Raw genomic sequence first — 22,267 nt, 5'->3', positions numbered from 1 at the left:
GACTGCCCAGTAACGGAGCAGGACCATGGATCTCTGTGTGTAAACACAGAGCTCCACGTCCTGTCAGGGAGAGAGGAGACCATGTACATAGGGACACAGCAAAACTCTATTTGTGGGGGGGGGAAAAAAAGACGTCAATTTTGTTTGGGAGCCACGTCGCACGACTGCGCAATTGTCAGTTAAAGCAAAGCAGTGCCAGAAGCTAACATTTCGTCTGGGCAGGAAGGGGGTGTATGTGCCCAGTAGGCAAGTGGTTAACAGGGAGGGAATACAAGTAAATAACAGCACTCATAGCATAACAGTGGAGATTTAGCGCCCCTTTGAATTACGCGGGCTTACGCCAGAGGCCGCCGGCGTAAGTTTTCACGCAAGTGCTTGGTGAATCAGGCACTTGCGATGAAAACTTGCGGCGGTGGAACGTATATACGATACGTTACGCCGCCGCAATTCTATGTGAATCTGGCCCCTAGATTTTAGAAAAAAAGTTAATTTTTGACCTGTCCCCTTGAAATTACATTTTCTTTTTTTCCCCCCCCATTCCATTTAGGCGTTTTATAGAACTTAAAGCGGGAGTCCACCCGAATTTTTTTTTTTTAACATTAGATTGAGGCTCATTTTGTCAAGGGGAATCGGGTAGATTTTTTAAAATCGAAGCCGTACTTACCGTTTTAGAGAGCGATCTTCTCTGCCGCTTCCGGGTATGGTCTTCGGGACTGGGCGTTCCTATTTGATTGACAGGCTTCCGACGGTCGCATACAGCGCGTCACGAGTAGCCGAAAGAAGCCGAATGTCGGTGCGGCTCTATACGGCGCCTGCGCACCGACGTTCGGCTACTTTCGGAAAATCGTGACGCGATGTATGCGACCGTCGGAAGCCTGTCATTCAATTAGGAACGCCCAGTCCCGCAGCCCATACCCGGATGCGACGGAGAAGATCGCTCTCTAAACCGGTAAGTACAGCTTCGATTTTAAAAAAAAAACACCCGATTCCCCCTTGACAAAATGAGCATCAAACTAATGTTAAAAATTAAGTTTTCGGGTGAACCTCCACTTTAAGTGATGGCCAATCCAACCTAGAATGAGACCCACCTGTCCGCGACCGTCTCCTCCGGAAACACTGAGACACCTCTTCCTCCTCCTTCTCGGTCAGGTATTCCCCGTTCTGGTATTTACGGTTCTTCTGCCTCCTCCTCTTCTTCCGCCTTAACGTACCATCGGGGCCCCCTTCGTCGTCCGGCTCAGAGATGGTCGCGGATTTGCCAGGGTTGAGGCCTCTGTTGGACATCTCCCAGGAATCCTGCAGCAGCGGGGTGATCAGCTCCGGTTCGGGCTCCTCCTTAATGGAGGCGAACCTACGTGACCGACACCCTTTGTACGGTCCCCTTACTCTCCGCCTTTTACCAGGGGAACCCGTCTCCTCTTCCTCTTCATCTTCCTCCTCCTCGGTCGGGAAAGGCTCTGTGGATGACATCACAATATCGGAGAAGTCAGGATAAGAAACGATGCAGAGATTCAACTCCACTTTTGCATGGTTTTTAAGCAATACTACTATAATAATGTATATATATATATAACATTTTCACAAATTTTGCTTATTTTAATAAGAATTAAATATAGATTATCAGGACCTTCAGGCAATAATTAATTTTTTATTTTTACATTATTCATAGATTGGGGATGGGTTAGAACCTCTGTCAGGTTTTGTAATGCCTTCCATTAAGGAGATTTACTATCTCTGGTACCAGACAGGAAGAAGGGAAATCTCCCCAATGAGGACACAAATAGCAATAGTTTCTGCACACTTCCTGTTGGATGTCTGGGACAGGAAGTGAGGTATGCATCCAAAAGGCTCCTGGGCTGAGACCGGAGGTATTTTATTACCGGCTGGAAGGCCAGCCATCGTATTGCCCTTTGGCCCCCACCTAAGCAATTCTTTACTTTGCAAATCACTTATGCCACTTTACTCACTCCTGATGGGTGGTGGGTCCTTGTACTTGCCCTTGAATGTTTTAGGGAAGGGGGGCATGTGGCCTTGTGGTCAGGTTCTCTCCCTCCCATGGGATCTCGCCACCGAGAACTTAGGTGAACCTTGCCTCAGCAGATCGTCTGAAGAATATAGTCCACATGGTTTTGGCAGGGTGGACCATGAGTACCCCTATTCACTGTAAGGGGAAGTCCCACCTAGTACTTGGATGGTCCTTGCCTCAGCAGGTTCCTTAAAGAATGGGGTCCACCTGATTTTGGCCGGTTGGACCCTGAGTACCCCAGTCCCTATCAGGGAGAGTCCCACCTAGTACGTGGGTGGACCTTGCCTTGGCAGGCCCCCTGTAAATAAGGGTCCACCAAGTTTCGGTCAGGTGGCCCACGAGTACCTCAGTCCCAGTCAGGGGAAGCCCCATCTAGTACCTTGGTGGACCTTGCCTCAGCAGGTCCCCTGAAGAATGGGGTCCATCTAGTTTCAGCCGGGTGGACCATGTGTTTATCAGTCTCCATCAGGCAGAGCACCACCTAGTACTTGGGTAGACCTTGCCTTGGCAAATCCCCTGTAAAATGAGGTCCACCTGGTTTTGGTACCTCAGTCCCTGTCAGGGGAAGCCCCACCTAGTACTTGGGTGGACCCTGTCTCAAGCAGGTCCCCTGAAGAATGGGGTCCATCTGGTTTTAGCTAGGTGGTGCATCAGTACCCCAGTCTCCATCAGGGAGAGCCCCACCTAATACTTGGGTGGACCTTGCCTTGGCACGTCCATTGAAGAATAAAGTCCACCTGGTTTCGGGCTGGGTGAACCATTACTACCCCAGTCCCCATTAGGAATCTTGCGCACCAGGGCTAGGGTCCTATCTGTTCGGATGACTATGAGCACTGTGGGTTGGCTTCCGATTTGGGTGCTCACTTTTTTTTTATTGCACCTGGTGTTCGTTTAGAGTGTGTGCACTGCACCACGGAGCTTAAAAAAACAAAGAAAAGGGTTCCTTCAAAGCCTATGAATTTTTATATACTGAACTTGTGTGTTCAGTTTATCCAAGGACCTTTGTGGATGGTCCATAGGAAGCCTTGAATACAATATAAAAGGCTAGAAATGCCTTTCCACATAAAAAATGTCCAGAGTGATATTTAATTTTCACTCGTCGAGAAAAATCCAACAGGTATCAGGAGGTTGTAAAAAAAATCTTGCGTTTCTGCCTAGTCCTCTCCTGTAAACAGGGAACATAACCCACTTGTCAAGACTTAAGGAGCTGTGTCCGTCCATGGACGATAAGAGAAATTCCCGTTATTAAATCTTCCATTAGTTGCAACCTAAAAACCTGCAGATAGATAGCATCCAATGAAATCACCCGACTCTAGCGGGTGAAAAACAACTGTAAAACGTATCCTGTGCGCGCAACGTGTGGTCATATTTCATTTCAGATTGAATCACATTAACAGAATTTACCAGCAACTGTGTAGTGAGGTTTGGGCTCCGGTAGAAGGATAGGTGGTCACCAGCACCCCAATAAAAAACCTCACACATCTGCTGAACATCACATCTGCCAAATAAAGCCGGCATGTTGGGGCCCCACAGAGTCCCTTCCTCAAAACAACTTGGTGACCACAAACCAACCAAAACATTTATACATCATACCCCTTGCAAGCAACCCAACGCAGACCATCACAAGGACGTTATAATCCTTGCGAAAACGTTAAATATTCAAAACAGATCAGTTAAAAAAAAAAAAAAAAACAAAGGGCCAGATTCTCGTAGAATCCGCGGCGGCGTAGCGCAAGCCATTTACACCACGCCGCCGCAATTTACTAGAGCAAGTGCCGTATTCTCAAAGCACTTGCTCCGTAATTTGCGGCGGCGTAGTGTAAATGGCCCGGCGTAAGGCCACGTAATTCAAAGGGGGCGGCTTGTATTTAAATTAATCGCGCCCCCGCGCTGATCGAACTGCGCATTTGCCGGCCGTAAAAGTAGCCCAGTGCGCATGCTTCAGCTCACGACGGAAAACGTCAATGAAGCCGACGTGAGCGTCATTTACGTAAAGCCCTATTCGCGAACGACTTAGTAAAACGACGGAAAAAGACGACGCTGTCCCGACGCCATACTTAACATGGCATATGACGGACCTTCGTAAACTCACCCCTCATATAGCAGGGGTAAGTTTACGCTTACGTAAACGACGAGGCGGCGCAAAAACGTTCGGGAATCGGCGTATCAGGCTCATTTGCATAGACAAATAAGAAATCGTCGTAAACGCCATCTAGCGGCCAGCGTGGAATTACATCTAAGATCCGACGGTGTAAGTGACTTACGCCAGTCGGATCTACGCCGTATCTATGCGTAAATGATTCTAAGAATCACTCGCATAGATACCCGGGCTCAGAAACAGAGATACGACGGTGAATCTGGAGATACGACGGTGTATCTGGAGATACGACGGTGTATCTGGAGATACGACGGTGTATCTGGAGATACGACGGTGTATCTGGAGATACGACGGTGTATCTGGAGATACGACGGTGTATCTGGAGATACGACGGTGTATCTGGAGATACGACGGTGTATCTGGAGATACGACGTCGTATCTCTTTTGAGAAACTGGCCCAAAACACTCGAAAACGTGCCATAAAATAAGAATTATAAACCAATGTGATCATGAACCTATACGATACCCGTGATCCGTGTTCTAGGCAGTGCAGCATAACAACGGCAGCGCCGTCACTGTTGCCTAGCAGTAAAAGCTACCAGGTCTCGTCTGTGGGTGGAAATTACAAAGGCTCGAATGGACAAGCTAGTCTCAGCCGGGTATGCACTGTACAGGGTCTTACATCGCTTTCGTAGTTGAGGCAACCTCATCTCAGAGAGGTTGCCTCATCCTAGTCAACTAACCAAAACCTCCTCCACATCCAAGACCCGCTACAAATCAAAAGGCGAACGAAGATTCACAGTCCAAGGACCCCGGCTATGAAACGCTCTACCCGCGGACATCAACTTGGAAGAAAACCATCTGGCCTTCAGGAAGAAGCTCAAGACCCATCTTTTCTGAAGGCACAGACGGACACTGGCTACAAAAAGCACCTTGAGGCGATTTCGTTTGAGTTTGTAGCGCTATACAAGTTACTCATTCAGAGAACGTCTGAACAGGTAGAGGCCTTACAAACCTAGGAAATGGGTCGTCTGATGCCGAAAATCCAGAGAACCATTCGCAAATCCAACAGAGTGCCCAGAAAAGTGTAACGCCCAAACCTTGAGACCATAAGCTTGGATGATGATCTGCCCGAGCCACCAAAAAGATGGTGGAACAAGAGGCTGGTGCATGCTTAGGAGCTCCATCTGGGATTACAAAAAGGAATGGACCTTCCTGAAAGAAGCGACGGCCAAGTGATAGATTCTCCAATGGATGGAAATTTCCTTTTGGTAAACTGAGACCAGCCAGAGGAACCGAAGAACAATGTCCTGGTTGAGGCGAAAGGCCTCCTTACCGTAGACATGAAGTTCTAGGTCTCATCACCACTTTATCACTATAAAGAATGACAATGGCCGGGGGATAAGGCTATGAGTTCAGACACTCACTTTACAGAGGTAGTGGCTACAAGGAACACAATCTTGTAGGCAAGAGGAGAGGAATACCTCTAAAGGATTTACATGGCAATTTCTAAAGCATAGAGAGAACGAGATTTAGATTTATTAGATCCCAAGTGAAAGGAGCACACACAGTACACAAACACCGGCTAGGCACACATTTAACCCCTTGATCACCCTAGATGTGAACTCCTTCCCAGACAGTGTCATTAGTACAGTGACAGTGCATATTTATAGCATTAATCGCTGAATTGGTGCCACTGGTGAGGTTAGTGGTAGTTAATTCCCCCAGCATCAGTTAGTGTCATATTCTCGCCGCACTATCGCACTATTGCTGATCGCCGCCATTACTAGTATAAAAGAAAAATAAATAAACTACACACCATAGTTTGTAGGTGCTATAACTTTCACATAAACCAATTTACTGTGAAGTGTGCGTAATATTAAATATATACACACATACATACACACACACACATATATACTAGAGGTCGAGCGATATGGGTTTTTCTCTGGCCGATGCCAATATTTAGAAATCGGAAAAAAACAAAAGAACAAAAGCTGGACAGCCGCACTCCAAAATTTTCTTTAAAAGAGATGTCTTTATTTTCAACTGTGCATACAGTCACTGCAAGCCCACAAAAATCAGTATGGCCAACGTTTCGCACTGGCGTCAGTGCTCAGCCATGACTAAGCACTGACGCCAGTGCGAAACGTTGGCCATACTGATTTTTGTGGGCTTGCAGTGACTGTATGCACAGTTGAAAATAAAGACATCTCTTTTAAAGAAAATTTTGGAGTGCGGCTGTCCAGCTTTTGTTCTTTTGTTTTTTTGCTATTACCGCATTGCCAGCACCCTGGTGGTTCAACAACCCCTGATCATCACGAGGCTCACCTGGAGCGGTGAGAATTCTGTCTGTGTGTCTACTCTGGATTTAGAAATCGGGGCGGGCGATATATGATGCCGATTTTTGCGGCCGATATTTTAGGCCGATTTTTTTTTTTTTTTGCTGGCACTGGCTCGTGGCACTGGAAGATGGCACCAGCAGAAGGCACTGATTGGCAGGTGGCACTTATTGGCACTGGCAGGTTGCACTGGATGGCACTGAAAGATGGTACTAGCAGATGGCACTGATTGGCACTGACTGGCAGGTGGCACCAATTGGCACTGGATGGTAATAGTTAGCACTGGCAGATGGCACTGGTTGGCATTGGCAGGTGGCACTGATGGCTTTAGTTGGCACTGGCAGGTGGCACTGGATGGAAGGTGGCACTAGTATTGGCACTGGATGGTGGCACTGGTATTGGCACTGGAAGGTGGCACTAATTGGCACTGGAAAGAAGGTGGCACTGGATGGTGGCACTGGTATTGGCACTGGATGGTGGCACTGGATAGTGGCACTGGATAGAAGGTGGCACTGGTATTGGCACTGGATAGAAGGTGGCACTGGTATTGGCACTGGCAGGTGGCATTGGCAGATGGCACTGGACGGCAAGTGGCACTTACTGGCAGGGGGCACTGGTGCAAAAAAAAATATAGTGTCAGTAAAGACCCCCTCTCCCATCAGGATAGAAACCCACCCCCCTCCTCAGTACAGACCCCCCCCCCCCACCGTAGTACAGACACCAGAGAGCGGTGTCTGTCCCACAAGCGCGGGCCCCTCCTCCTCTGTGGGTGTAAACAGAGGGGAGGGCCGCCGCGCTGGGTGTACCAAGATGGCCGCGGCTCCAGAGCTAGGCCGAAGCCGTGGCCTTTCCTGATGCTGTGACCGCCGCGGTCACAGCATCAGGAAAAGCCGCGTCTTCGGCCTAGCTCCGGAGCCGCGGCCACCGCTAGAGGCCATGTTAAATACGGCCGATGCCGATTTCTCCAAAACGGCCAAATATCGGCTGATATATCGGCCGACCTCTAATACATACATACATACATACATACATACATACATACACACACACACACACACACACACACACACACACACACCCAGAGGTGATTAAACACCACCTAAAGAAAGCTCAGTTTGTGTGAAAAAATTACATAAATTCATTTAAGTAGTGTTGCATGACCGCACAATTGTCAGTTAAAGTAGCGAAGTGCTAAATGGCACAAAATGACCTGGTCATGAAGGGGGTAAATCTTCTGGAGCTGAATTGGGTAGACAAGAAGCAGAACAGATTAAAGATTGAAGTTCCTGACCTGTTTGAGGATGCTTTATGCTGGCCCCCAGGGCTAGAGTCCGCACGAATGGCACACTCTCCGAAACCTTTTCCTTGGGCCGGAGCTGCCCGCTATCGCCGGGACTATTTGCTATGGCGGTCTAACCCCTTGCCATTGAGGGCTGAGGCGGGAGTCAGGGGCATAGAAGAAAAGGTGCCCCTTTATGCCGACGACACCCTACTTTATCTTGCGGATGCCTCACAATCGTTACGGCAACACTTGACCTGTTTGAGGAATTTGGCCGGTTTTCGGGCATCCGTATAAACTGGGGCAAGTCTGTTCTCTTCCCATTGCACCCCTCGCTTCCAAGGGCAAATACGGGTACCCCTCTTCAGTGGGTGGGGGATTTTACCTATCTAGGCGTTCGGATTAGTAGCACCACACATGAATTCATAGAGAGAAATGCAGCCTCTCCTTTCCCATCTTGCTGTCAAATGCACAGCCTGGCGCACCCTCCCGCTGACTCCGGTTGGCAGGGTTAACCTGCTCAAAATGGTGTTCCTTCCTAAATGTTTATATTTCTTTCGTAACGCCCCTTCCCACATTCCCAGATCCTTTTTCAGACGTCTGGAGGGGGTGCTGACCTCTTTCATCTGGGCCGGGAGACCACCTAGGGTGGCGAGACAGATACTATATCTCCCCTTGTCGGGAGGTGGGCTGGCTCTCCCAAACTTTCTGTTGTATCATTGGGCAGCCGTCCTAGTTACGATACGCTGGTGGTTCTCCCAGCCCAGACAGAATCCAGCGATGAGACTTGAGGCGGCCATACTGGGGTCATACGCTGCATTGACTAATCTAGTGTACAGGGGTCCCAACGCCCCCCATCCCTTGACGGCTCCCATGAAGACGACTGTTAGAGTATTGCGGGCGGCCAGGGCCATTTACGCCAAACCGAATTGTATCTCCCCACACACCCCGCTGTGGGGCAACCCCACCCTGCCCCACCTCTGCGACTTACCTGAACCCTCACAGTGGGCCAAACGACGGATCACTACCCTCAAACATGTCATAGCAAATGGTAGGATCAAGCCCTTCCGTGAATTGAGACGACAGTACTCCCTCCCCAAATTAAATATTACCAGCTGAGGCATGCGATGAGGGCCCAATTCCCGCACACACTGACTCTGGAACCTGACTGGCGCGAAGGGGGAAGCCCCTTTCCACTCTGTATCTGTATTTGACAGTTGGCCACGCTGTTAAACTCACCCGGGTAATGGATAAATGGAAGGAGGACATCCCGACTTTGGGGGAGGAGGAATGGGAGGAATGCATCTCCACCTACATCCCATCCACGATAGCAGCCAAAAGGACAGATTCCTCCAGGTCAAATTCCTACATAGGCCCAGATCCACAAAGATCTGCCTATCTTTAAAGGCAGGAGTAGCGCATCTCAGATACACTACGGCGCAGTAACTTACAGCGTAGTTGCCATATCCACAAAGAATTTGCGCCGCAAGTTACGGTGGCGTAGTGTAAATGTGTCGGCGTAAGGGCGCGGAATTCAAATGACTAAGATGTGGGCGTGTTTTATGTTAATTCAACTTGACCCCACGTAAATGACGTTTTTTTTTTACGGCGCATGCGCCGTCCTTGGGGGTATCCCAGTGCGCATGCTCGAAATCACGTCGCAAATAGTCAATGCTTTCGACGTGAACGTAATTTACGCAAAGCCCTATTGGCGAATGTTTTACGCAAACAACGGAAAATTCGACGCTGGCCCGACGTCCATACTTAACATTGCGTACGCCGCATAGAGCATGGGTAACGTTATGCCGAAAAAAGCCTTACGTAAACGACGTAAAAAAATGCGCCGGGCGGACGTACGTTCTGAGAATCGGCGTATCTAGCTAATTTGCATACTCTACGCGGAAATCAACGGAAGCGGCCAGCGTAAAAATGCACCTTAGATCCGACGGTGTACTAAGACGTACGTCAGTCGGATCTAGCCCACATTCAGGCGTATCTTGTTTTGTGGATACAAAACAAAGATATGCCAGAGCAAACTAGAAGTTACGCGGCGTATCAATAGATACGCCAGCGTAACTTCTTTGTGGATCTGGCCCATAGGGGCTACTTCACCCCTCACAGAATGACCAGCATATACCCACATCTGGATCCGAACTGTCCCAGATGTGGGATCGAGGAGGGGACCTTCTGGCACATGGTTTGGGATTGCCCGAAGCTCAGGCCGTATTGGGAGGGGGTGGCAGGGAGGCTTAGCGACATAGGAGGGACTAGGGTAACACTGGACCCCATGGTGCTCCTCCTGAGCCACCTGGGTGAGGTGGAGGTAGACAGATATACTAAGCTATGTATTACATTCTCGCTGTTTTACGCTAGGAGGGAGATAATGCTACGGTGGAAGTCAGTAGGACCCCCCACCCTTAGTTCCTGGAGGAAGGCGGTGGACTCGGCTTTACCCCTTTATAAACTCACGTATGAGAGTAGGCAGTGCCCTGCTAAACACGACAAGGTCTGGTCGGCTTGGGTGGGTGAGTGTAGTTGGGGGTCCGGGGGGGGGGTGGGAGACTAAAATAGGGACTCCCCCCCCCCCCGCCCAGGACTGGGGGCCTGTTGCCCCCTCCCCTCTCTGCCTTTGGCATCGCCTGATTCTGCCGACTGGGATGTTGTTAGTTCTACGGCGCGACTTCCTAGGTACATGAGGATTTAGCACGGGGGCGACTGCTGTTTACCCTGTTGTACTTAAGGGAGGGCACTAGTTAGGGCGAAAGAGCTGTGAACTTGTACCTTGATTATCAAAAAACACTGGGAATGCTTATTTCTGTCTGATATTGTTTCTTTGTAAACCTGATTGTCGACTACTGCATATCTTGTAATGCGCTTTTGTTAATAAAATACCTTTCCGTAAAAAAAAAAAAAAAAAAAAAAGGATCGAAGTTCCACGTGCTTCTTTGCAAGCAGGAGCCACAGTGCTGAGAGGTTTATTCAAAGCTTTGTGATACGAAAGAGGGTGGAGCGCGAGCAACACTCCACCTAGTAGAGGACCCCAGCAACCAGTCCCACAGCATTAGCCCCTTCCATGGCAAAAAGGTGCCCAGAAGTAATTGAGTAATGTTCCAATTTCCCATCGCACACGTTTCCTGGTATAAGCGCTCAAAGTTAGGGTGCTGCAGCAACAACTAGCTGCATACTGGTTCCAGTCACGGAGTAGATGTCTACTCCAGAAATAATTGAGGTCACGCTAGGTTCTTTGGCCCAACTGGCCCACTCACTGTGCAAGTCTTGAGAAACCGGGCAAGCACTGAGGCAATGCCAGCAGCACTAGACCTGGAAAGCACTCCGCAACTAACTGATCAGAATGGAGTCTGGAAAGAGCCCTACGCAGGACCCAGTGCCCAAAGGTTCCTTTTAGGCAATCCCCAATACAGCGGGGTCCGCACGCAACACTTTGAAGCCAGGCAACCGCAACTGAATAGACAAAGCTCCAGCAGCGAAGTAGAGAAAAGTCTCCACTGGAGTAAAAACCGAAGAAAATTCATCAATCCTTGTAGGACACTAGCAAAAAAACACAGAGGCATGCTGGTAGTGGGAGGGGTTATCTTAGGCTGGCCTACAGTTTGCCAGTGTCCCAATCCTCCTGTAGGTGGCAGTATAAACCAAATGTTAAAAACGTTCCCGTGTCCCTCAATGGATGAGAAAAAAAAAAGCTAAACCGTGAATCCAATTACCACAATCCCTTCTCCCTATCATTTAGTACATTAGCCTATTTTATGTATTTATTTTACCTGTCTGGCTGCGCGTTCTGCTTTTTAAGATGACTGGGATGAAGTCTCGGAAATTGTTTTTGGGTTTTCTCTCTGGCGTGGCTGCAGGAAAGAAAAAGAAAAAACAATGTTTCCAGGTGGATCAGCTTTGGAATTCTAAGCTTTAAGTGAATACCTGGTTAAGATATAAAATAGAACTTATTACTTCCCTTACCACCGAGCTTGTGCTTTTAAAAAACAGGCTTACTGGTAAAAAAGGAAAGAAAGCTTAAAAAAAGAAAACCAACGCAGCCATCACATCTAAGAATAGCAAGCTGCAATATAATAAAATGTTTGCTTTTGGGTTTAAACATTGTTTTAAAGTGGTTGTAAACCAGATACAACCACTTTTACCTACAGTTAAGCCTAGATTAAGGCTTACCTGTAGGTGCTCGAAATATCTCCTAAACCTCCACCTTACAAATGAGACGGGCGCCGATGTCTACGGCGCACTTTAGAAACAACGAGCGTGCCATGACTGGTGGCTCCCGCGCGCATGCACAGGAGTGACGTCATCACGGCTATGGCCAATCACAGCGCCGGAGCCGCGATACCCGGAAGGAAGATGGAGGGTTCGTGGAAGAGGGGACAGCAATAACATCGCAGGCTTCGCTTTCAGGTAAGTGACACATAATGGGCTACTATGCGATGTATAGTAGCCCATTATGCTTTACCCTTGCAGGAAAAAAAAAGGAAGTAAAACCCATTAGGGGTTACTTCCTCTAAGATAATCATAGTTACATTATATGGGCAAACGTTTGTGGACACCTGACCATCACACCTATTGTCGGTGTTGTTGGGACGTCCCATTTCATAACCATGGCCGTCAATAGAGTCCGTCCTCGGCAGCCAAAACAGCCTCCACTTCTCTGGGAAGGCTTTTGGAACGTGCCTATGGGAATGTATGCCTATTCAGCCAAAAGAGTATTTGTGAGATTAGGTGCCGACGTTGGATGAGAAGACCTGGCTCACAATTGGCTTTCCAATTCATCCCAAAAGGTGCTCGGTAGGGCTGAGGTCATGGATCTGTGAAGGCCACTTGAGTTCCTCCTCACCAAACTCATCAACCCATGTCTTTATGGAGCTGGCTTTGTACAAGGGGCACAGTCATGCTGAAACAGAAAAGAGTCTTCACCAAATAGTTGACAAGGGTGGAAGTGCACGATTGTCGCTGTAGTATTATCAGTACTCTTCACTCGAAACGGGTGGACTCAATCATTTGGAAGGGGTGTCCACTCATGTTTTCAAGTGTGTGCAAACTAACAAAAAATTGTCTTAATGCTTCCTTTTAGTCTGTTAATTATACAAATTGACAGTTGGAGTTCTGTTTGTTAAGTGCATGAAAAATAGAAGTTGATCCCGCCAGGATATCAAAGCCTATGAACACTGCACTTTGATCTCAAGGAATCAAATCCTTAGTGGTGCACCAAAATTAAAATTCCAGTGCTCAAAGCAAAAATTCATGATGCACTTGGACGAAACCTGAAAATGGACAGTTTAATTTTTGGATGTTTTTGAATTGAAGTCAAAACGGGGGCGACATTCCATCAAGGTCAACGGGACACGCTTTTCCATCAAAGTCAACGGGACACGCTTTTCCATCAAAGTCAACGGGACACGCTTTTCCATCAAAGTCAACGGGACACGCTTTTCCATCAAAGTCAACGGGACACGCTTTTCCATCAAAGTCAACGGGACACGCTTTTCCATCAAAGTCAACGGGACACGCTTTTCCATCAAAGTCAACGGGACACGCTTTTCCATCAAAGTCAACGGGACACGCTTTTCCATCAAAGTCAACGGGACACGCTTTTCCATCAAAGTCAACGGGACACGCTTTTCCATCAAAGTCAACGGGACACGCTTTTCCATCAAAGTCAACGGGACACGCTTTTCCATCAAAGTCAACGGGACACGATTATCCATCAAGGCCAACGGGACACGATTATCCATCAAGGCCAACGGGACACGATTATCCATCAAGGCCAACGGAACACGATTATCCATCAAGGCCAACGGGACACGATTATCCATCAAGGCCAACGGGACACGATTATCCATCAAGGCCAACGGGACACGATTATCCATCAAGGCCAACGGGACACGATTATCCATCAAGGCCAACGGGACACGATTATCCATCAAGGCCAACGGGACACGATTATCCATCAAGGCCAACGGGACACGATTATCCATCAAGGCCAACGGGACACGATTATCCATCAAGGCCAACGGGACACGATTATCCATCAAGGCCAACGGGACACGATTATCCATCAAGGCCAACGGAACACGATTATCCATCAAGGCCAACGGGACACGATTATCCATCAAGGCCAACGGGACACGATTATCCATCAAGGCCAACGGGACACGATTATCCATCAAGGCCAACGGGACACGATTATCCATCAAGGCCAACGGGACACGATTATCCATCAGGGCCAACGGGACACGATTATCCATCAAGGCCAACGGGACACGATTATCCATCAAGGCCAACGGGACACGATTATCCATCAAGGCCAACGGGACACGATTATCCATCAAGGCCAACGGGACACGATTATCCATCAAGGCCAACGGGACACGATTATCCATCAGGGCCAACGGGACACGATTATCCATCAGGGCCAACGGGACACGATTATCCATCAAGGCCAACGGGACACGATTATCCATCAAGGTCAACGGGACACGGATTTTCCATCAAGGTCAACGGGACACAGATTTTTCCATCAAGGTCAACGGGACGCGATTTTCCATCAAGGTCAACGGAACACGATTTTCCATCAAGGTCAACGGAACACGATTTTCCATCAAGGTCAACGGAACACGATTTTCCATCAAGGTCAACGGAACACGATTTTCCATCAAGGTCAACGGAACACGATTTTCCATCAAGGTCAACGGGACACAGATTTTCCATCTAGTGGCAAAACTCTGATGAAACTTTTTGGTTACCGATATATCTGTGCATGCCTACTAGTCAGTCTTCCCGGTTCTTATCATAGTATACAAAACACCTCCTTTAATTGTTGCAGAGGTGCTCTATAGTATAGCAAAAGGCAATTGCGCAGGGCTGAAACCACTCCTCGCGATTTAAAGCGATAGTAAAACCCATCCATAAAACCATTTAATTTCCGACACGTGCCGGAAATGTAACACTCCAATTGGTCGTGCTCTCAACCAAACTATCCAATGGCTGGTGTCTAAACTGATCACATGTGCAGCACCATGGCAGTTATAGATTAAACAGAGGCAAAGATGGCAGCTTCCTTGGCTGAAAACGATAGGTGGTTTACTTACCAAAAAAGTAATTGGGCTGTGAGCCAACAGGAAATTGGGTATATTTCTGGCAGATGAGCAGGTATTTCTCTTTAGTTGCAGCAGGGATAAAACATAAGTAAATGTGCATGTATTTCAGAAATGTAATGCATAAAAAAAAGCATATTTTTACTTACCATAAAACCTATTTGACATTTATTAAGGGACACAGGAATTTAAAGACAGACGGGTTATACTGCCACCTATGTGAAGATTGGACACTAGCATTGTACACAGTACAACCCCTCCTTTACCCAGCATTCCTGTTCTATGGTAAAGCAATACAAGTCGTATGGGAAAAAAAAAAAAAAACACACATTAGTGGGACCTCTCACCCCCAATGAACTCCAAGATACGGATTTTACACCATATAGAAAAATCAAACTTTCTTATTCATTGAGGGACACAGAAATTCAGATTCCAATGTCCAAAAGCAGTCAAACTAAGGGACAGGACATTCCGCAAAAAAAACAGCTACAGGCCTCATTGGAAAGACTGGGGAAGGCCTGCAGCCCAGGATCTGCCTGCAGAACCAACAACTGAAAACGGAAGGATGAGGACCGCTCTCTGAAACAAGAGGTGGTCAGGTTTCTGCTCTTAGGCCTCGTACACACGACCGTTTTCCTCGACAGAATCCATCAAGAAACTTGGTGGCAGAGGAAAACGGGCGTGTGTATGTTTTTCGTCGAGAAAACTGACGTGGAACTTGACGAGAAAAAAAGAGAACGAGTTCTCTTTTTCCTCGTCGGGAGTCTCAATTGCCTCGTCGTGTTTCTCGTCGGGCTGGTTTCCGAGGAGAAACACGTTAGTGTGTATGCTTAGAAACCCGCACATGCTCAGAATAAAGTATGAGACGGGAGCGCACCTTCGGTAAAAGTAGCGTTCGTAATGGAGATGGCACATTTGTCACGCTGTAATAGTCTGAAAATCGTGAATCGTCTCTTAACCAAACCGCCCAACAATGTCCACCCCGCCCAACAATGTCCAACACCATGTCCACCCCGCCCAACAATGTCCAACACCATGTCCACCCCTCCCAACAATGTCCACCACCATGTCCACCCCGCCCAACAATGTCCAACACCATGTCCACCCCGCCCAACAATGTCCAACACCATGTCCACCCCGCCCAACAATGTCCAACACCATGTCCACCCCGCCCAACAATGTCCAACACCATGTCCACCCCGCCCAACAATGTCCAACACCATGTCCACCCCGCCCAACAATGTCCACCCCGCCCAACAATGTCCAACACCATGTCCACCCCGCCCAACACCATGTCCACCCCGCCCACCACCATATCCACCCCGCCCAACAATGTCCAACACCATGTCCACCCCGCCCAACAATGTCCAACACCATGTCCACCCCGCCCAACAATGTCCAACACCATGTCCACCCCGCCCAACAATGTCCAACACCATGTCCACCCCGCCCAACAATGTCCACCCCGCCCAACAATGTCCAACACCATGTCCACCCCGCCCAACACCATGTCCACTCCACCCAACACCATGTCCACCCCTCCCCACGATGCCCTCCCCTCCTCTCGCAACGATGCCCTCCCCTCCCAACGATGCCCTCCCCTCCCAACGATGCCCTCCCCTCCCAACGATGCCCTCCCCTCCCAACGATGCCCTCCCCTCCCAACGATGCCCTCCCCTCCCAACCTTTTAAAAATGCCCCCCTCTATTGGTTGAACTGGATGGACTTGTGTCTTTATTGAACCAGCCTAACTATGTAAAGAAGTCCACCCTCCGAATGGTGACCACCCCTTCTAGCAAAAACCTGAGGCATGTCAGCAGTAGGAAGGGTAATCCTTGGCTGGCCTACAGTTTGTTTTATTCTATGTACTCAAGGAGCTCTACATAGCCCTGAAAGCCCCAGGATAGGTATCGTTCCAGGATCAGCACTAAACAATAGCAGAACAGATGCACAGCAGTCACCTGTAAATAGATGCAACAGCGCACAGGTATTGTGTACAAACCTTATTAATCTACAGATAGCACATTATAATCAAAGCACTCAAGGGTGCTACATAGTATCCAATGGCTAGAGATGGGAGGTAAAACAATGGCAGAATGAACACAAAGGCCCAGATTCACAAAGCACTTACGCCGACTTATCTCGAGATACAACGCATAAGTGTAACTATGCGCCGTCGTATCTGTGCGCCGTGCCCACAATCTGAGATACGCCTAAAAATAAACTTCCTACAACCGACGTAACTTGCCTACGCCGTCGTATCGTGGGCGCATATTTACGCTGGGCGCATTTTCCGCTCCCATTGATTTTCTATGCACATGAGGGAGATACGCCGATTCACGAACGTAGTTGCGCCCGGTGCATAATATACGCGGTTTGCGCAAGTCGTACGTCCGGCGTAAAGTTATTCCCCATATAGGAGGCGCAAGTCATGCAAAGGTATGGACCAGGGAACAGAGCCGTTGTATTTTACGTCGTTTACGTAGTACGTGAATATGGCTAGGCGTAGGTTACGTTCACGTCGTGGTCACCAAGGCAAGAAGGGTTCACAAAAGTCTGGCTTCCGGACCACCGCACACCGATATACAACCCAGGTATCTTCTTTAGCGGGTGGTCCGGTTTCCGATAATGGTGGTCTCTGCAGCGGATTCGCCGCAAGATCACTTAAAAACGGCGGCGGCAGGAGAGAGCCCTCCTCCCCCGCTCTCCGGTGCTGCGCAAATGCGGTGTGACAAGAAGTATTGCAACGACTGTCATTTTATTCTCTAGGGTGTTAGAAAAAAAAATGTATAATGTTTGGAGGTTCCAAGTAATTTTCTAGCAAAAAATAAATATGTTTTTAACTTGTAAACACCAAATCTCAGAGAGAGCCCCGGTCCTTAAGTGGTTAAGTCCGTTTTAACCCCTTTTCACATTGAAGCACCTAAGGCAGAGTTTCTCAACCAGGGTTCCATTGACCCCTGGAGGTTCCTCAAGAGGTTGTTGGGGGTTCCTTTAGCAAGGAGCGATTTCTGCCTCTCGGAGAAGTTCCCACGGACACCATTGATATTGTAACCACTTCCATACAGGGCACTTAAACCCCCCCTCCCGCCCAGACCAATTTTCAGCTTTCAGCGCCGACGCACTTTGAATGACAATTGCGCAGTCATACAACACTGTACCCGTCACCTCTGCGGTTTTTATTTTTAGTTAGTTAAAAAAAAAAAAAAATCAAAAGGCTGAATTAAAAAAAAAAATATATACAATTTTGCAAACAGGTAATTTTTCTCCTTCATTGATGTAGGTTGATGAGGCTGTACTGATGGGTGGCAATAATAGGCACTGATAAGCAGCACTGAGAAGTGGCACCGCTGGGTGGCACTGAAGGGTGGCAGTGATGGGTGGCAATAATGGGCACGGATGGGTGGCAATAATGGGCACAGATGGGTGGCAATAATGGGCACAGATGGGTGGCAATAATGGGCACAGATGGGTGGCAATAATGGGCACAGATGGGTGGCAATAATGGGCACAGATGGGTGGCAATAATGGGCACAGATGGGTGGCAATAATGGGCACTGATGGGCGGCACTGAGAAGTGGCACCACTGGGTGGCACTAAAGGGTGGCAGCAATGGGTGGCAATAATGGGCACAGATGGGTGGCAATAATGGGCACTGATGGGCGGCAATAATGGGCACTGATGGGCGGCACTGAAGGGTGGCAGAGATGGGTGGCACTGAAGGGTGGCAATAATGGGCACAGATGGGTGGCAATAATGGGCGGCACTGAGAAGTGGCACCACTGGGTGGCACTAAAGGGTGGCAGCAATGGGCAGCAATAATGGGCACTGATGGGTGGCAATAATGGGCACTGATGGGCGGCACTGAGAAGTGGCACCGATGGGTGGCACTGAAGGGTGTCAATAATGGGCACAGATGGGTGGCAATAATGGGCGGCACTGAGAAGTGGCACCACTGGGTGGCACTAAAGGATGGCAGTGATGGGCAGCAATAATGGGCACTGATGGGTGGCAATAATGGGCACTGATGGGCGGCACTGAGAAGTGGCACCAATGGGTGGCAATAATGGGCACAGATTGGTGGCAATAATGGGCGGCACTGAGAAGAGGCACAGCTGGGTGGCAGTGATGGGCAGCAATAATGGGCACTGATGGGTGGCAATAATGGGCACTGATGGGTGGCAATAATGGGCACAGATGAGCGGCACTGCTAGGTGGCATGGATGAGGCACCGATTGGCACTAATGGTGGGCATGGATAGGTGGCACTGGCAGGAGGTATAGATTGGCATACACAAGGCAGAATTGCCTCTTCCTCTTCGGGACCAATGTCCCTTGCATCTAAGCTGGCGATCCAGTTTAGCAAGCTTTGTTTACATCACATGATCAGCTGTCATTGGCTGACAGCTGATCACATGGTAAGGGGCCGGGACCTGCCCCTTACTCGGATCTGTGATCACCCGAGTCCCCTGTAGAGCGCGCGAGGAGCACGCGAAGGGGAGGACGTCTTTTGACGTCCTCCCGGCAATTGGGGTCCGCGCTGCGGCCGTCATTCGGCTATAGCTTAACCTCTAGGGGTCAGCGCCATCTATAAGGTCTTCCCAATGACCTCAAGTGTAAGGAGCATTCTTCTCACTGACCATCAGACCAACGGTTGGGAAAGTCTGACCTAAGGGGTTAAAAGCAGAACTGAAGAGATCGTTCCCCATCTATTGGTTGATGGCGGGCCGACTTTAGTGCAGGCCGGAGTGTAAACGTCTCTCTGCTGCCCATTGATCATCAGTGGCAGCACAGCGCGGTTCAAGGAGAGGTAAGCCCCCCCCCCCCTCGCCGTGCGGACGGACAGACAGGAAGACGGCGTGCGGTATTAATAAACAAGTCTTTCTAGATGGGAAACACAGGAGGTGAGGGACCGCCTCCCCCGACAGGAAGTGTGACTGGGGACACAGGAAACCACGCTAACTGCCGCCTCTTGTTAAGTAACATCCTCCCGATATAAAAAACATACAACACTATTTATTGGAATCTGATAAACAAACAAGTCGCAATCAGCGAGAGCGGCGAGGCCATGTTCAGATACAACGCACGCAGGATTTTCATTCGTCTTTAGTTGTCTGATAAATATGTTTTTTTTTAGGGGGGGGGGGGGGTTCATTAAAGAGGAACTGCAGTCTGCTCACATCATTTGTAATAATAAAAACATCTTTGCCATTCTGAAGCTTCCCTCCCACCACTTTGCATATTATTTTATATACACTGCGATTCTGTACTTGCCAAATACGCTGCAGAAATCTCCCTCCACCGAGTGTGGCTGCAGCCATTTTAACTGTGGGTAGCTGAAGCTGCTGCCGGATCACTGCCTGGATTTACACAGACACACACCTCCAGGTCGGCCGCTCTCATTGGCCCTCTTATGGCTCACTCCCCCTCCCATCCTGGAAAAACTCACTAGAGTGAAAAATTCTTACATTGATGGTCAGTGAGAATGATGCTCCATTACATTAGAGGTCAATGGGAAGAATGTCCATTACATTAGAGGTCAATGGGAAGAATGTCCATTACATTAGAGGTCAATGGGAAGAATGTTCCTTACATTAGAGGTCAGTGGGAAGAATGTCCCTTACATTGGTGATCAGTGAGAAGAATGTCCCTTACATTGGTGATCAGTGAGAAGAATGTTCCTTACATTGGTGATCAGTGGGAAGAATGTCCCTTACATTGGTGATCGGTGGGAAGAATGTTCCTTACATTGGTGATCAGTGGGAAGAATGTTCCTTACATTGGTGATCAGTGAGAAGAATGTTCCTTACATTGGTGATCAGTGAGAAGAATGTCCCTTACATTGGTGATCAGTGAGAAGAATGTCCCTTACATTGGTGATCAGTGAGAAGAATGTTCCTTACATTGGTGATCAGTGAGAAGAATGTCCCTTACATTGGTGATCAGTGGGAAGAATGCTCCTTACATTGGTGATCAGTAAGAAGAATGTCCCTTACATTGGTGATCAGTGGGAAGAATGCTCCTTACATTGGTGATCAGTGGGAAGAATGTCCCTTACATTGGTGATCAGTGGGAAGAATGCTCCTTACATTGGTGATCAGTGGGAAGAATGTCCCTTACATTGGTGATCAGTGAGAAGAATGTTCCTTACATTGGTGATCAGTGAGAAGAATGTTCCTTACATTGGTGATCAGTGAGAAGAATGTCCCTTACATTGGTGATCAGTGAGAAGAATGCTCCTTACATTGGTGATCAGTGAGAAGAATGTCCCTTACATTGGTGATCAGTGAGAAGAATGTTCCTTACATTGGTGATCAGTGAGAAGAATGTCCCTTACATTGGTGATCAGTGAGAAGAATGTCCCTTACATTGGTGATCAGTGAGAAGAATGTTCCTTACATTGGTGATCAGTGGGGAGAATGTCCCTTACATTGGTGATCAGTGAGAAGAATGTTCCTTACATTGGTGATCAGTGAGAAGAATGTCCCTTACATTGGTGATCAGTGAGAAGAATGTCCCTTACATTGGTGATCAGTGAGAAGAATGTTCCTTACATTGGTGATCAGTGGGGAGAATGTCCCTTACATTGGTGATCAGTGAGAAGAATGTTCCTTACATTGGTGATCAGTGAGAAGAATGTCCCTTACATTGGTGATCAGTGGGAAGAATGCTCCTTACATTGGTGATCAGTGAGAAGAATGTTCCTTACATTGGTGATCAGTGAGAAGAATGTTCCTTACATTGGTGATCAGTGAGAAGAATGTTCCTTACATTGGTGATCAGTGGGAAGAATGTTCCTTACATTGGTGATCAGTGAGAAGAATGTCCCTTACATTGGTGATCAGTGGGAAGAATGTCCCTTACATTGGTGATCAGTGGGAAGAATGTTCCTTACATTGGTGATCAGTGAGAAGAATGTCCCTTACATTGGTGATCAGTGAGAAGAATGTTCCTTACATTGGTGATCAGTGGGAAGAATGTTCCTTACATTGGTGATCAGTGAGAAGAATGTCCCTTACATTGGTGATCAGTGAGAAGAATGTTCCTTACATTGGTGATCAGTGAGAAGAATGTCCCTTACATTGGTGATCAGTGAGAAGAATGTCCCTTACATTGGTGATCAGTGGGAAGAATGTTCCTTACATTGGTGATCAGTGAGAAGAATGTCCCTTACATTGGTGATCAGTGAGAAGAATGTCCCTTACATTGGTGATCAGTGAGAAGAATGTCCCTTACATTGGTGATCAGTGAGAAGAATGTCCCTTACATTGGGGATCAGTGAGAAGAATGTTCCTTACATTGGTGATCAGTGGGAAGAATGTTCCTTACATTGGTGATCAGTGGGAAGAATGTTCCTTACATTGGTGATCAGTGGGAAGAATGTTCCTTACATTGGTGGTCAGTGAGAAGA

General features: G+C 48.2%; 1 protein-coding gene across 4 annotated transcripts in view; it reads right to left on the bottom strand.

Annotated features, from left to right (window-relative positions):
* BCORL1 (BCL6 corepressor like 1) overlaps positions 1-22,267 on the bottom strand; it is a 125,011-nt gene that overhangs the window by 28,594 nt on the left and 74,150 nt on the right. For 3 of the 4 annotated variants that reach the window (XM_040325022.1, XM_040325023.1, XM_040325025.1), the window contains 2 exons: positions 11,525-11,605; positions 1,089-1,457 (listed from right to left, as the gene is read on the bottom strand). In XM_040325022.1, coding sequence (XP_040180956.1) covers positions 1,089-1,457; positions 11,525-11,605 — 450 coding nt within the window. The remainder of the gene's footprint in view (positions 1-1,088; positions 1,458-11,524; positions 11,606-22,267) is intronic. The other variant, XM_040325024.1, reaches the window with a different exon arrangement.

The sequence above is a fragment of the Rana temporaria genome, chromosome 9 (genome assembly GCF_905171775.1).
Source record: "Rana temporaria chromosome 9, aRanTem1.1, whole genome shotgun sequence".
In the NCBI taxonomy this organism is placed as follows: domain Eukaryota; kingdom Metazoa; phylum Chordata; class Amphibia; order Anura; family Ranidae; genus Rana; species Rana temporaria.
Note: the sequence above shows the minus strand (reverse complement) of the source record. Positions and strands in the feature narration are given on the sequence as shown.